The sequence below is a fragment of the Pholis gunnellus genome (assembly GCF_910591455.1).
Source record: "Pholis gunnellus genome assembly, chromosome: 14".
Lineage (NCBI taxonomy): Eukaryota > Metazoa > Chordata > Actinopteri > Perciformes > Pholidae > Pholis > Pholis gunnellus.
In genome coordinates this window covers 22,722,030-22,738,456 of record NC_136541.1, presented here as the reverse complement: position 1 = coordinate 22,738,456, position 16,427 = coordinate 22,722,030, and the positions used below count along the sequence as shown (strand labels likewise).

The following is a 16,427-nucleotide window of genomic DNA, read 5'->3' as shown; positions in this document are numbered from 1 at the left end:
GACAAGTGATTTCAAAGTGTGCATTTGTATGTTTCATAAATGAGGCCCAGTGGTACACATTATGTACTGCACTGAGCAGTGACGTGCGGTGAGGTTCGTGGCTGGTGAGGCATTTGCGACCTGCCCCACCGACCTGTTTCAGAAGCAGAGCGCTCGCGGGCGCCACTCGCAAAAATCGCGAGATCCCACGATAATCTGTGTAAGAACCACGGATTTATAAAGAGAACAACAAGTGAACAACAAAGGTTTATTTTACCTGTTTGACGTTGGATTGATGTTGATTTGGTCATATTTCCCTGTTTTTTGAGAATTGTTAAAGTTTAGATATTTAATATTCAATGTTTGCGGTCAAAGCAAAATATAAGAAGAAGAAGAAGAGAAGTGTAGAAGAAGAGTAACGGAACTACTCCTCCCAGGACATGCGCAAATTCAGCGATTTTGACTATAAAAATGCTTAAAATTATTGAAATAATACAGAAATTACATTTATAGCACAGATCAGTAGAGAAATATTATTTGTTTTATCATTATTTGTTTTTTACTTTTCATGATGACAGCGAGGCTCTGCCTCCGATGACCGCACGTCCCTGGCACTGAGTGTAAAGGAACACAGAATCTGTGCTCACACACACATACAGTAGAACACCACAGGAAGCCCTCTCAGTGGATCCCCGCTCCTAGCAGCTGCACCCATGTGAAGAGTTTGGTAAATACATTCAACCTGATAGCCGTTCATTGATCTCTCTGAATCTGACAACTAATAACGTCCTGCTGTTATTTTTCCAACATTCTGCCAGGAGGAGCATCCAAGGGAAATGTCTGCATAGGCAGGGTTTTCTTCTTCTTTTTTTCCCTGTTCCAAAAACTAAAATACAAATAAATTCCCTCTGCTTCAGCGGAACCAAGCGCCGGAGCTGCAGGTGCAATCAGCGCAGTGCTAAAACCTTTTAATTAACACCATCTATCATCATTAGCCAAATAGTCAGCCGACGGTCTCACCGTTAACTCTTTGAGAGCGAAGCAAATGATGCACTGCTCCCCTATGCGTCTCCGGCCCAGTCGCCGTCAGCTCTCCTCGGCCGTGCTCAGTCACCGTGGAGCGGCTCAGAAAACACACATCAGTCTACATCAGCTCCAGTTAATCAGTGTGCAGCTACGGGCCGCCGTCCCGGACTAAGCTAGAAACTAATGCCTGCTGATGCGTGTGATAGCTGCAGTATAATTGTTGTAGTTTGCTATATTCAAATGAGATTGACCTTTTGCTGGGAATATTTGTCATGTAACTGCTGCTGGATTTAGAACAGCTATATCGGTTCCAAGCAGCACAGTTGGATTGACTTTGGCTGGTTTCTCTCCCCTCAGAGTCGTAAAAAAACAATAAATGTAATTTCATTTATTCGACTTTTTCGGTCTTGTTTCTCATGCTGCTTGCTTGGTGTTTTGCACTGAATAAAATATTGAACACAGAGAATGCACGCTGTTCTGCAGACCCTGCTGAGTGACTGTAGGTCGCTGGTTTGTGAGAAGGAGTTTGGGCATAGTGTAGGATGAGATGTTGAGTCGGTAAAATTATAAATATAATCACTGGAGTCTCTGAACAACAGATGGAGTAGGTGGTGAGATCGTGTTGTGCTTTTCTATGATTCAAAATGAAACAATTAAGGTAGAATGGTACTCAGCAAGTTCATAGCTATTTAGAGAGGAGTACGACACTTTAGGGCGTTTACACACCGGGGGCGTGACAAATAAACTACATAATACTAAATATATCTAGGGCTTTTATTTTGAAAGGTAAGAACGTAAGTGGATCTGGTCTGCGCTGCCTTTGTCAAATTTGAAAGGAGTTGTAAAGTTTGCAGTCTTGGTTTCTGACTACAGAGCCTCCTTGTTGTTTTCATTACTTTAGTAAATCAACCTTTAATCCCAGTGCAAAGCTCAGAAAAATCGACATGGTTGTGAAATAAAAATGTATGACATTTTCCAGCTGCATAATATTTGCGTTATGTGTAAATGTAGCTACTCATGACAGGAACAATACAATTATCATTATTCTATTATTCGCCCATACAAATGTTATCTCTGAATCTGTTCGCTTATGAATTCCATAATATCTTTACATAGAAATTCTGCAGAAGGAAAATCTGCCTTTATCAAGTCTCACTACTTTATATAAATCCAAAACTCAATTGCTGGATCAACACTTGATGATCAGGGTTGCTATAATTCCCTTTCAGTTTAATACAGTACAATACAAATATTGCTAAAAACTGACTGGCATAGTCTCAGAGAAAATATTACGGCATAAGCTTCATATAAAGTGGTCTACCTTTCAGACCCATTGGTTTCTAACAGACCACGACAGATAGCAATCATCTCCCTGCTATTGTGTCCAACTTAATTTTGAAAAACAAGCAGGTGTATGTTTGCAGCAATCATCAGGGTTGGTGCCGATAAAGCTGCGAGCAACAATGAGCCGGGGGGGGGGGGGGCTACGCTCTGGAAGCGAATCTTGAGAGATGATGAAGTTATCAGCCTGGATTGAGTAAGATTTCTTGGATCGACTGTAATAAAAGGGTAAACTGGCAGGTATGAAAAATGCATTAAACTGTAGATGGAGGAGGTGTCCTTGGAAAACATCACAGTTATTACTCATATGGCAGGAGTGGGTCTTCTCCACTGCCTTCGACACAGCTGAGTCATATTCAAGCTCCCAATGAAGTTTGGACACTAAAGAACAAAAAAGAGGGAGCATCTCACTGCCATCATTTGGATATGCAAATGTATTTTGTTTTAATGCCATTTATTTATTTTTGAGGGGATTTTCAGTCCAGTTGTTATATCTCACCTTTTTATTTTGTTCGTATTTTAGTATTAACTAAATACCATAATTGAGAGCTGTTGAACGTATAGACAGCTCTGTTTTTAATATGGCGAGGCCCAATCTGGAAGCGTGATAATATGCGGTACAACTCAGTGAGACATTGATCATAAGACAACAGATACAACGGAAGCCCTGAGACACAAGTGAGAAAAAACATTTTGGGGATCAATGACTTAAGACGTGAAAGATAAACTGTTTAGCCAGGGTCATAGTTACTTTATCTTTTTTCCATCTGTGATTATTTTTTTTTCTTTCATGGTCTATTTGTAAGTGTTTGTTGTTGTAATACTTACTTCGGCCACAAGAGGCTGTACTGCACCACTACTGCATGTTGTAAACAGGACTAGAAGCATTCACCTTTTCCCTCAGGTGAGTTTTAATTTCTATGGAAGCCCATCCCTGCAGCAAAAGAAAATAAAAAATCCACCCCAAAAAAATAAAAAATAAAAATATCCACCCAGAAAAAAAAAAAAGATTATGATGGGTTTTTTTTTGCTAGTAAAAGAAGTGCGCATGCGCTTCAGTGACGATCTCCTCACAGGTCCCTTCATCCCCTCGCCAGTCTTTCCATGAAAATGACATGCAATTCTACATATTAATACTTATAATGATATATAACATCTAACATTTACAAAAGTCACCAGTAATAGTTACCTTGTGTAGAATAGCGTGTCGTATTTTTTCCGGCAAAAAAAAAACATCATAATCTTTTTTAATTTTTTTTTACTTTTTTACGGAACAAATACGACATGCAAAAACAACAAAAAACATAATCGTTTTTTTTTTTTTTCTGGGTGGATATATATATAATTTTTTTGGGGTGGATTTTATTTTATTTTTTTCAGGTGGATTTTTTATTTTATTTTGCTTGTGGAAATGGGCTTCCATAAATTTCTCCACGCAACACAAGGTACATTTATTGTGTGTTAGCACCAACTCACCTGGAAGAAATGGGGTAGTGTTCTTCAGCCTCTTATGGCTGAAATGAGTATTGCAACAACAACACCTGTTTTCACAGATGTAAAAAAGAAACTCAAGTAAAAATTGCTGTAGTGCTGAAAGGGGAAATGTCCTTACGTGAGGGAGAGTTTTAATAATAATAATAATAATAAAGCTCTCTTTTAACACCCTATTATAAACAAAAAGGCAATTAGCTGAGTTTGATGGCTTATCAACCACCAAATGCTACTCAGCAGTTTATAATATGAGACAGGGTTTCATCACAAAGTCATCACAAAGTCAATCATTTTATCATCCATCACAGTGATTGAAGGTAAACAGAAGAATTAAGCCGCTCATGTTACAAGGTAATCCAGGAATGTGCACTTGCACTCACAGTATTTTGTGTATATGTGTGATACTTTTCATCAATCTATGTTTTAAAACAAAATGGAACATGGGTCATCAGCAATCATCATTAAGGTCCACTGCAGTAGTAATTGTTGCAAGAACTCATGGCATACACAATGTACATGACCATTAAAAGAGAAATGAATACTAACAACTACATTTTGCAATGTATTGTTTTTATTTAAGTGTCCAAGTAACTAATTATTACTTACTCAAAACTAAATACTATTCGGACTATAACTGCTCGACCGTCTTGGCCTGTGAATATTTCTGTTTGATTCTATATCCAGGCAAACAATACTTTTCCTCAATAACATTTTTCTAACAGCTATTGTTACTTTTCAGATTCCTGCAGACTTTTTTAACTGAATCAACAAGTATATTATTGCAAATGTGGTTGTCATTATAAGGATAATAACTAATAAAGTGTTCATAAATAACAAAATCCAGAAACTTAAACTTTATTATAATCGTCATTATACATTAGGTACATATATATGAAATTTAACCACTGCATTTAATCCATCCCAAGTATATTGGGAGCAGTGGGCTGCTGAGAAGCCCTCATGAGCCACAGCTGCCCCTAAAGTCTGCACAGGCCTTTTCTCAGCATATTGTAATTGTTATGTGAATGTGAGGTTTCACAACATTATAGAACATTATTAAACAGCTTTTCAACCCATTTACTCAGCCAACATTCACTGATTTATCGTGACAATAATGTAAATTCCAGGCTTATTTCTATGGAAAGGAATCGGGACAGTTTTGCCTGGAAAATCAAAGGGATGTGTACTCCTAGGTGCCGTGCCGAGACTCGGCCTTCTACTTTGCTTTCTTGCTAACGTTATTGCTAGCAACATACGAGTGGATATGTTAGTTGGCTAGCTTTCCAAATTACTTCACAAGTTATCGTCATGACTGTGTAACTAACAATTGCGCTAGCCGAGAGCAATGCAAGGCCTAATCTAAGCTAAGGTTAGCCAGCTAGCTGCAATTTAGCTGCTTGGCATGGATCTAACATTAGCTGAGAAAGTAAATTGCATTTGGCAAACTAGTTAGTATCATAGAGTCTATGATCCAAATGAAATATTGGAGCATTACAGATGGTAACGTTATTCTAAACATGATATATGTAATTTAATGTCACGTCACTGTTTTGGCCGATGCCAGGATGCTCTCTCAAGTGCCAGCAGCTAGATGCTGACTGCAGTTCTCTTAACGGCCACCGGTGTCACTAATAAAGTAGTAGTATATTTTGCTATATCATTTCTATAGTTTCATGGCAAAATGTTTATTGAAGGACTTTTACTTATAACATTATGTGTTTGTTGTATTGTGGCATTACATTTGAAATCCAATAACTTTGGGGATAATCACTTAAATAGATATTTACAGCATGCGAGATGGTTCGGATGAAGTAATGGCCACACAGATAGGCGTTGAGAAAGCAAACGCTGCTCTAGCCCCTCGTGTGTTTTCGGTCCAATTATCTTTTTACACGTTCCGCTGACAGCTCCGCACTGTGCCCTCAAAATCAGTTTCCCTGAGTTGCCCTGCTTTGGTGAAAAAAAAAAAGAAAAAAAAATGTGGCCAGAGTTAATGATACAAGTTGCACTGTGACTATGGCTGGGCTACAAACATTAATTGGTGCATAATGTGAGAATGAACCTCCTAATGAAGCACTAGTCTGACCATATGCACCCAGGGGGGCCCTTTCTTCTGAGGAAAGCTTTGTCATAGTTTGTGCTAAACGGTTAGAAATCTAAGTTTTTCTTTGAAGACTAATATGCAACGCAGCTAGTACAAACTAATTACAGCCCATTGCTTGTCTTTACAATGGTGCCATCTGAATGACCCATGCATATCTAGTGTGTATTATTAAGGCACTATTGTATGTCTCCTTGTGTTGTCATAATGCAGTCAACAGCATAATTACAGTATTTTGTTGTTGGTAATAGTAAACTATTGACCGCAAACAGGCACTGTAACAAACAATGATACAGTACGTGTACCTCCCTCTGTGTATTTTTTGTGTGTATGTGTGTTGGGGACAATTCTACTCATGGGAAATCACAGTGTCACCACTGGTATGTTGCTCAGAGAGAGTGCATACATAATGTCCTAATATTCAACGCCTCTTGTTTTGCCAGCAAATGTATGCACATGAGGTGGATCTGTACTTTTTTTGCTGGTATTTGCATAATCTTCACATTCCTTGGGGTTCCTCCGTGGCAGGAGTGAAGTGGTGCAGTGATTATCTGCTACTTGAAATGGACACATTTTCTGGACTCATCTGTCTTTCTCTCCCGCTCTCTGTCACTATTCTGTTGACCAGGTGATTTGAAATGAGGTCTTTGCTATCGCCTGACATTTGAACAGCTAAGGAAGCGGTGCAGTAGAGATGTAGTCATTTAAATGTCACTCAGCTCCACAGTATCACGTACCGTGACCAGGAACAGTCAGTTCACATAGATAGGATGCTGCGGTTTTATGTTTCATATGTAACTTGTTGTCAACAAATCCTCTGAAAACACACCAAAACCAACATTCAATTGATCATACTAACACGTTTTTAAAGCCTGTTGTAGATTATTTCTCTGTGCCAGAAATCTACTGAAAACACATCAATGAGCCACACTGTTCCTTCATAACCATGAACATACAGTACACTGTGTTGGTGCAATGAATATTCAGTAGAGCGCCAAATCTGCAGCTAAAAATAGCCATGAATAAATACACTGTTTACTTATGTATGAGTCAGAAACGACGGTGCAGAGTATGTTTTGTTGAAAATTACAGCAAAAAAATTAAATAAAGATGTATAGGAATTGTTTATTGAGATTAATGTCACCATAGGACTCATTGGACTGAGAGCATATAGATGCTTTGGCAGATTTTAATTTGTATCTCATAAATTAATTGTGTTCAAAGTAGTGATTTATTAGGGTAATTGTACAATTTACTATGTATTACATTGAAACGGCCAAGCCATTTCCATCATGTTTTTAATCTTTTGGGTAAAATAGTCAGTAGCAATCTATAACATAAGTATATGTTTATTTTACATAATATATGAATCATAAACTAAAAATAAATAATAAACTACAACAAAATGTTATTTTTGTCATATACAGATATGCAATGATGATTGCTGTGTAATATGCATGTCGTCGAATGTCAAGTCTCTCTTTGGTCATGTGACGAGAGGATATGATATAACTCGCTAGCTTAGGTGCACCCGTCCACCCTTAGGTAAACAATATTAGCTCTGTCAGCAATGTTGCAGTGTTTTGCACTGTTGGCGCTATTAGCACAGTTAGCTGCGGACTCAGCCGTCATCATATTGAGAGCTGTGTGGAGTCAATACCTCAATTATACATATGCCCTGCATTTCTACAATAGCTCTTTTAAGTTTTGGAGTCAGTCAGTGTTGTCCACATAATGCATTTTTGTTTGGTTTCTGCACATTATTACATTGAGTGATTGATCAATATTGCATATATCTGACTGTTTTTTTGTTTTAGGACGATTGGGGCAACATGACAAATGCATTGGCAGGAAGTTGCCTATTTACACATAATGCACCCATTGATTAGCAAACACAGAGCAATGTTATCATTCATTTCCAGTTGTACTTCGAGCCACGCAAGGAATTAGGTACAATATTCATTCTCCTTTGAACTCCGTTTTGGTCTCCACTGAGAAAAATATTTGGCTTTTTAGCTGCTACGTGCTAAATTATGTTCACCAGCTATTTGCTGACTCTGTCTGCCGTTTGGTGCTGGGCAGGTAGTGCACAGTGGGTTTACAAGAGCTTTTTTACTGAAAATAGCTGCTTGTTGCTGCTGGAAAACAATTCAAGACAGCTGTGGAACTGGATCACAATATTGCGAGCTATAAAACCAAAAATAACGAGCTCAAAGACGCCAAAGAGCTCTGTAGAGCCGCAGGGAACTGCAGAGGTGGGTGAACATTGTTTGTGGGTTTGTTGATGAGCAACACCTTTCACCAAATTTCAGGGAGTTGACCCATATTTCACATTAAAATATCAGATAGTGCTGCTTTTACAAGCATTTCACTTGATTGAATTTAATGTGACATTTTGATTATCACTTTATATGGCAGTGACTGATCTAAAGATATTGATACCAATTATATTACCAGCAAAAAAAAAAAAAATCTAATCTAACAGTTTAATTATTACCACATTGAGAAGTCATTGAAATAAATGTGAACAAAAAAGACCACCACTGAGGATACGGACAGTCTCCAGTGGCTTTTGCAAAGTAACAGCCACTGGGTGGGATCTTTACAGCACAAAAGGGAAGGATAGCACTGTTCTTACAACTCAAAAAGAGCAATAGCAAAAAGAAGCAACATTGACATACTTTACATTTAGCCACTTCATGCATTGAATCGCAATGGGATATCTCGTTCAATAGCTTTTAGTCCATGTAGCCCATCCAGACCAAGCATTCAGGCATTCTTTCTTCATTAATATATAGTTGTTACTGGCTACACTGCTAAATTAAATAAGTTATTCTTTGTCAGATTTTTGGGGATGTTACCCTACAGAGTGCATAACCACCCCCTGGGCCCACCCTGATTTTCATTTAAAACCAAGAAAGATTGCAGCTACCGGAGATGCATATATGTGGATTATCTCCTCATACAACACACTGAAAGTGACCAGCGTAAACGGACCCATTCATGTTATGGCACAAATGTAGCGCCTCCTTTTTATTTTTCACTGAAGTACCTTTTCAGCCTCTTTGTTTGAATGTGTTTATATGTGACGTTAGGCTCTCCCTCCTACTTGAGATTTGAACTTGAGTGTGTACTCACTTTGTAACATCTTCATAATTTCAGGGAGTTCAGCCACTGGAAGGTGAACAGTCTGGCAACAGAGAAGAGAGATTTCCTCAAATCTTCGCTGCCCTTAGCGCCGGAGTTCCTGCGCAACCTGCGGTTACTGGGGCGACGGCCGACCCTGCAGCAAATCAACGAGAACCTCATCAAGAAATACGGGACCCACTTCCTGGTCTCTGCTACCCTGGGAGGTGAGGTGACACACTCGCCTTTATTCTCGGGGTTATGAAAATGTCGGGATGCACCAAAAATAGAGGAGCTGCTCATTATACGTCTCAGAGGAGTTATAGCCTATGTAAGTGCACTGCTGCAGAAGTGTGGGATATATGTGCTCACTGGGTTCTTTTTCAAGGGAAAGGGTGAAAAGCAGCAATTGCAACAGTACAACACCTTGCACCTGCAGCATTCAACCAAGGCCGTTTTCCACAGTAATTTTCCACTCATCCTTTCTTCTGATGAACATTGTGTGCAGCTACAAGAGCCTCACGAAGCAGAAGAGGGATTAAATTGACCCATTTCTCAGCATAGGTTTCTTTTTATTGGATTCCTTTTTAGCCTTGATCTCAGAGGAGAAAAGTAACTCACAAAACAGAATCACGAGCTGTATCGATCGTGTGCCCTCCACAAAACAGGACTGAGACCTTTGTGGCGTTAAAAGTGACGACCTCATGATACAGTATTGATACACTGCTCATCCTCGTCATCTCATAGTAGCCCGAGTACAGTCGGCTGGGTTTTTTATAAAAGGGACTTTTAACATTGATTGTGAGTATAAACATTTCAGCAGCAGAGATTTAAAAGGCCAGGGTACCAAGCAGCAATGCGTAGGTGCCTTAAAGCTGCATTCTCTCTAATGTCCACCAGGGGGCGACTCCTCTGGTTGTATAGAAGTCTATGAGAAAATGACTCTACTTCTCTCTTGATTTATTACCTCAGTAAACATTGTAAACATGAGTTTATGGTCTCAATCTCTAGTTTCAAGTCTTCTTCAATACAGCATGATGTTCATTTAGTAAATGATGGTCCATTTAGAGTCAAACAGACCATAAAGCAGGGTATGCTTTAGGGGCGGGGCTACATTGGGATCGACAGGTTGCTACCACTGCGTTGTCCGCTTTGGGTGTTGTCCATTTTTTTCTCTTCGAGTTTTAACCCATTCGTAGTCTTTTTTTTAACCTTTTAATCCCGAGCGACGCCCAAGAAGAAGAAGAGCGTGATATAAATCACTTTTCCGGAACGAATATAATGAATTTTACCCACATGCTATATACCTACTTAACGACGAGATTCTGAGAAAAAATACAAAAAAAGTCATTTTACTCACTCAAAACACAATTATGCACAAAGTAATATATAAACTACCAAGTTCTAGCACAATACCACGTATTTTTCGGCGAGCTACACCGAGCTACGCACTCCCAATGCAGAAATCATCACAAAAAAAGAGACCGACTTATCACTGGATGTATGCAGTGGAGCATCAGCGTGGGAGACAGAGGATAGAGATGAATGCAGCACCAGACTGATAGTTAGATTCTATATGTAATTAAAGGCCTCCTCTAAATGGGCTGAGCCTGTCTGCATGCTGATTAGACCGTGGCTGAGCGAATGCACACTGATCCCCAATCTAAGTTTTCTTTTCCCTTTTGTTCTTTTTTGCCTGCTTTCATATGGCCATCTCACCAGTTGTGGTTACATTCAGCTGTGAAGTATATTTTGCTGTTTTGAAGTGAATAATTGCCTTGATGACTAAAAACAATAATAAATGAAATAAACATGAAATAAAACATGCTTAGCAATAATAGCTTATATATTATTATACATTCATAATCGTTATTGGTCATTTTGTCATCATTTAACATATTTAGCTTCTCAAACTCAGCTTTTCTGAGGCTGTGCCCCGAAATCCCTCTCGTTCTCGTAGTCACTACTGCATATAAGAAGTGGAAATAGCCGTCGTGACGTTGTGGACTGCGGTTTTGAAGCCCCGAGTTCTGTATTTTGGCCGTCGCCATCTTGTTTTTTGCAACCAGTGAACGAACCTGAACATTTTTGGACTGTGTAGGAATGCGGTAGCGACCAGGCCTGAGAAACCTCAGTAAACATTTTCAATATTTGCTGAGGTAATAAATCAAGAGAGAAGTAGAGTCATTTTCTCATAGACTTCTATACAACCAGAGGAGTCGCCCCCTGATGGCCATTAGAGAGAATGCAGCTTTAAGGCTCTTACACATTGGCTTCACTTTTTAGAACTGGAGGTTGTCACCTGCTACTCCCTATAAAATAACAGTAGAGTAACAGAGTTAAGCAGATTCAGGCTTCAACACTTACTAATCATAGTCATTTTGTACCATCAAAGACAGCCGTTGAGCTGATCAATAGACATTTTTCATCTTTAGTAGACTTATAATTATATTGTTGGATTCTTAGCTGGAAGTAGTGTACATGCCTTGGACCTTTTTTTTCCACTGTGGAAGGTTTTGATCATAAAAGTGGATGCTCATAATCTATGGGAGCGGGTGCACTGCATAGTGAATAGGGAGTGATTTCAGACACAGTCTAAGTGTCACAATTATCCCAAAGCCCAAGGCTTTCAACCCAGCTAAGGTTGTCCATTTACTCTCTCAGTGATTCTCTGAATGGCTTTAAATTCTCAGTCCCTCTGCCTCACCGTGACTTTTAACATCCATAGGTAATGGTGTGCTTTGTTAAGGAATAGGAAAGTCTCACTGTCTTTGATTAGCAAGACACAGTGGCAAGTTCACTCAGTTACACACTTCCAGTGTAGGTGCAGTCAATAAAATAGTTCTTTTAGCGCGAAGTGAGGTGAATTGGAGTTAGCATGCCTCACATTCAAAGGACGTCTTAAATTCCCTGTTTTAGATGACAAAAAGGTAATAAGACAACCAACAATGAGAGTACCACTGGGATACGCTTTGGAATTGTAAGAGAATTTCACTCAAGCAGCCATTTGCGTTAATTTATTTGCATTAGCCTGCTTCTGCTAATTTGTGGCTGATGTCAGTTAAATTACAAAATGATATGTCCAAAGATTAGCTAAAATGCTAGCTTCAGCTATGTCTAATCCTCCACTTTCAAATGCTGCTTTGAAGCTCAAATAAAGATTGTGTGTTGGATACTTCAGAGGGTGGGAGTTTGGAGAATTTTCAGCAAAAAAGCCGACAGAGCTGTGCCTGCTCGGACTTTTTTTAGAATGTTTGAAATGCCAGTAGCTATTTAGGTAATAGCGTAGGGCCTGGCATTGATCAACAACACTTGGAAGTTTTTGTTTTAAGACATGATGTATTATAACCCTATTAAACAGGGCTGCATGGTGGTGTGGTGGCTTCTCCCCGTGTCAGGGTGTGTTCTCTCCCGGTTCACCGGCTTCCTCCCACAGTCCAAAGAAAGGCAGCTTAGGTTGATTGAGTACTCTTAATTGCCCGTAGGTGTCTGTCTCTATGCGTCTGATGACAGTGAGCGAAGCAAATAATCTGCATCAGACAAACCACAAAGAAATGGTTTTACCAAGGAAATGTCAAAAGCAGAATGTCAGCCTGCTGCCCTGCATTGTGAATTGTTTTAATGAAAGTGACCCTTTAGTAATTCTCCCGTTAACGAGATGACGCGGCACGTCGGTCGTCAATAAAAAAACAATACATTTTTCAATAAGACAATCATTAAAAAAAATAGAGATTCGGTGACTTAAAAACTAACCAGATTTATTGACTGATTATTTATTCCACAGGAGAGGAGTCTTTGACCATTTTCCTGGACAAGCAGAAGCTGAACAAGAAGTCGGAGGGTAACAGCAACAGCTCAGTGGTGTCTCTGGAGCTGCTCCATCAGCTCGCCGCTTCCTACTTCACAGATCGAGAGAGCACCCTGAGGCGACTGCACCACCTCCAGATTGCCACCTCTGCCATCAAGGTACCGTGCACATGCACGAGACGAGCGACTAAGCCTCCTGACATTAGGCAGCATGTCCAGATATGTATTCTACACGGTCAAGCCGAGCTAGAAAGTGTCCGTTTCGGTATAAAGCACCGGGGAAAATACAGTTTATTTGCTGTACGCAGACTTTGAGTTTGCAGTTCTTCAGGTCCACAAACAGCCACACTTCAAGGTAGAAGCTCTTATAAAACTGTCCCCTTTGGACATATCAGTCTGTGCTGTGCCTGTAACAAATAGCCCCGCTCACCTCGCTCTCACAGTATGCACACAAACAATCTTTTAAAATATTATTTCCAAGGTGCATCATTGCTCAGCTGAGAGCGAGAGAGCGAGAGAACATTCTTTTTTTTTTTGTTGATGGCAGGCTGGATTAGAAACACACTGCAACCCACAGAGGCACTAAAGTGAGGCAAGTGTCAAGTTTCTTTAAAGTCCCAGTTGGGGGCAAGAGTGTATTTATGCATACTGTACTTGACTGTATGCCATCTGGACTGAGTTACAGGCTGGTGTGTGCTCTCCTGTAGGCGTGCATGTGCACATGGGGGTTAAAAATACCTGGTCATCAGCTGCTGGATTTATAGCACAAAGTGGCATTGATTTTAGATTTTAAAGTGTTTCAACAGCTTTTTTTTTTTGCACGGAAGTCAGTTCTAAAAGGACTCGTGGTTCATTCTGTATACCCTCTGCACACAACACTCCACCCACCTTGACACGGTGAGTCGTCATTCACCCGAAACCCATCACCAAGCTTTAGCTCTGTTCATCTTTGATTGCAAAGAGGAACGGATTAATGTTGGATATCCCCTCCAAGAACACAGAACAAATACATCCTATTATCTCCTGTGCCTGGTTTCACCTTCTTTTTTTCCCTCCTCTCGACAACTAGAAGCAAAGCAAATCAAACCGCTACATTTTTTTCAGAGCAGATCTGTTGGCGCTCGTGCCATGACAGCAGGTGTGTGGGTGGGTGGACTGTGCTTCCATGCTGCAACTTAAATAGTGAATCTGATGAGTAAATGCAGAGTGTCAACATTTTGCGTTTACCTTGTGCGCCTCCTTCTCCGTACGCGCCTCGCTCGCTGTATATGCACAGGTGAGATCAACCGTTTCCGTTGCCAAGAGTCAATTCCAATATGAAAACACTTGATTGCTCGACACTGTTTTTTCTCACGATGCCTTGAAATGGTTCTACATGTGAGTAACCAAGAACACAAATAGGCCTCCCGGACTTTCTGGAAATTGCTTTTTACCTGGAGAGAAGTTTGATCAGTGTGAAAACGTGACATTTAAAAGGAAGTAAAAAGGAAGTTTGCTGCAGAGAGAAACTCTGAGCAATACAGATTTTATATTCATTGGCAAGCCTTATCACAGACAACCACCACTTTGATATGCAAGCAAAAGTAACACAATTTAAAGCATGCTGCTTCTCATAACAGCTTCAGCATGAGGCCACAGACACACATTATCTACTCAGCCTGAATTAATTAGGAACTAAAATCTTTGTTATAAATTTGATACATTTGTGTTTGTGGGGGAAGCGAGTGAGTGACACTGAAGCAATCCCTTATCTTTTGCAAAGAAGGCAACAATTGTGAATAAATAAGTGAATAGCAAGCGACCAATAAGATCAGTTTACCACATCAATTAGTCTGGTTTCAATCCATCCAGTGACATTTTGTGAAATACACTTTGTAAAATGCAGCTCAACACTGTTTCTGGTGCATATTTACCAGCCTGACTTCAGTCAGTCACTGACAATTTGTCCGATTCTTCAGTTTGGTCTGTGTGGAGCTGTGTTTGCAAAAAGGATTTATGATATCAATGGTATTTAAGTAGAAGGCAATAGTAGGGATATCCTTAAAGTAAATGCAAATCATGCAATAACAATACATCTAGTTAACATAGAAATGAAACATTATAAACATCCCAAAGGGCCCAAAAGGTCACATGTGTACTATATGTCAAATAGTTATGATTATAATAATTGCACATTTTCATCAGTTAAGGTGGAACAGGTATTATTACTTCACCTCGTTCTTCTTCTTGCAGTACGTCCTGTTCTCATCATTAGGAATAATTATATTGAAATAGACAATCTTCTCTCTGATGGTTTTCTTTACTGACGTAGGTTATATACAGTTGTCGGTATTAAATTGAGACTGTTTCATAACCATTCAAAGTTCCTCACTTTAAGTCAGAAAATGAACCATTACACACCAGCCAACTGACCTGGATCCCAAAACTCCCCAGGGCCCTAAAGTCCCAGGTCTACTGTATGTCAAATTGTCAGACATGATTTTTACAGTTCCACATTTTCTAAGAAAATTGCAACACAAAATAAATGTATCAGTTAAGGTGGATCCGGCATTAGGAGTTAATCAAGTGGCCCTGTGTAGCACCTCGTTTTGGGATTTAGTTAAAGAGCAAATCAACAGTTGATGAAAATTGTTTTTGTGTTAACCTCCAGGGGTCTGCAGCCTGCAAAAAGAAATTGGCTTTTGTCTTTGTTACAATAAGCAATAAGTGGTGCTTTTAATCACAGTAAATGAATAATGTGGCTCTTTGGAGTAAAGGGCCACAACAACTGCAAACAAGATGGAAGAATCCAAGGCACTATCATTTCTATGTCAAATTGATATTGAATTTGAATTTCATGTTGAGCCGTTATGACATTATGAGGATCCACTTCCACCTCAGCCTTCCAACAGACCAAAGCCCCGGGCCCCGGACCCCTCATGGCTCCAGTTTTTCTCTGTGGCAATTACTTACTGTGGTAATTTGATTAATTGCAATTGTGTTTGCCAACATGCACCGCTAGTTTGCTTTTCCTCCAAGGCTTTGCCCTTGTCAGAAGTTAACATGTTGAATTTGAAGATTAATGTGCATTGAACAAGTTTTGGAAGTACAGTTTTGTGTTAGATTGCCTCCCACAATTAGAGAAACATGTTAAAATGGTGAACTGTCTTATATCTTCAACCTTTCTGTTTGTGTGTTCACTAACTGGTCTCAAAATGCATCCTGACTGAGATCATTAAGGGCGCTTTGACCATAGTCTAGTTTGGCTCGTCTGAATCAGAGGGAAATTCATACTTTTGGTTTGTTTTCTATTTAGTCCGGTGCGGTTTTAACAGTGCGCAAATTAAAGCGGAGCAAATTAATAAATGAACATGCTGAGGGGCATGTACAAGGGATGAAAATTATATTTTTCATCTCAGTTCCCCCTTATGACAAAATAATCAAATTTGTGTGTGTATGTGGCTGCATAGATTTGCATATCAATGATGTAATGCAACAAAACGGATTTTCACGAAACAATTCAATTCCTTAACACTTTAAGATACGATTATACCAAACATATGTGTTTATAGATTCA

At 39.5% G+C, this 16,427-nt stretch overlaps 1 protein-coding gene across 1 annotated transcript in view; it reads left to right on the top strand.

The window, feature by feature from the left end:
• The window catches only part of brinp2 (bone morphogenetic protein/retinoic acid inducible neural-specific 2), a gene marked incomplete at both ends in the record, with an annotated part of 121,957 nt that overhangs the window by 29,256 nt on the left and 76,274 nt on the right, over positions 1 to 16,427 (top strand). Inside the window, 2 exons of the mRNA XM_079172509.1 lie at positions 9,101 to 9,291; positions 12,849 to 13,030. Of these exons, the coding sequence (XP_079028635.1) occupies positions 9,101 to 9,291; positions 12,849 to 13,030 (373 nt within the window). The remainder of the gene's footprint in view (positions 1 to 9,100; positions 9,292 to 12,848; positions 13,031 to 16,427) is intronic.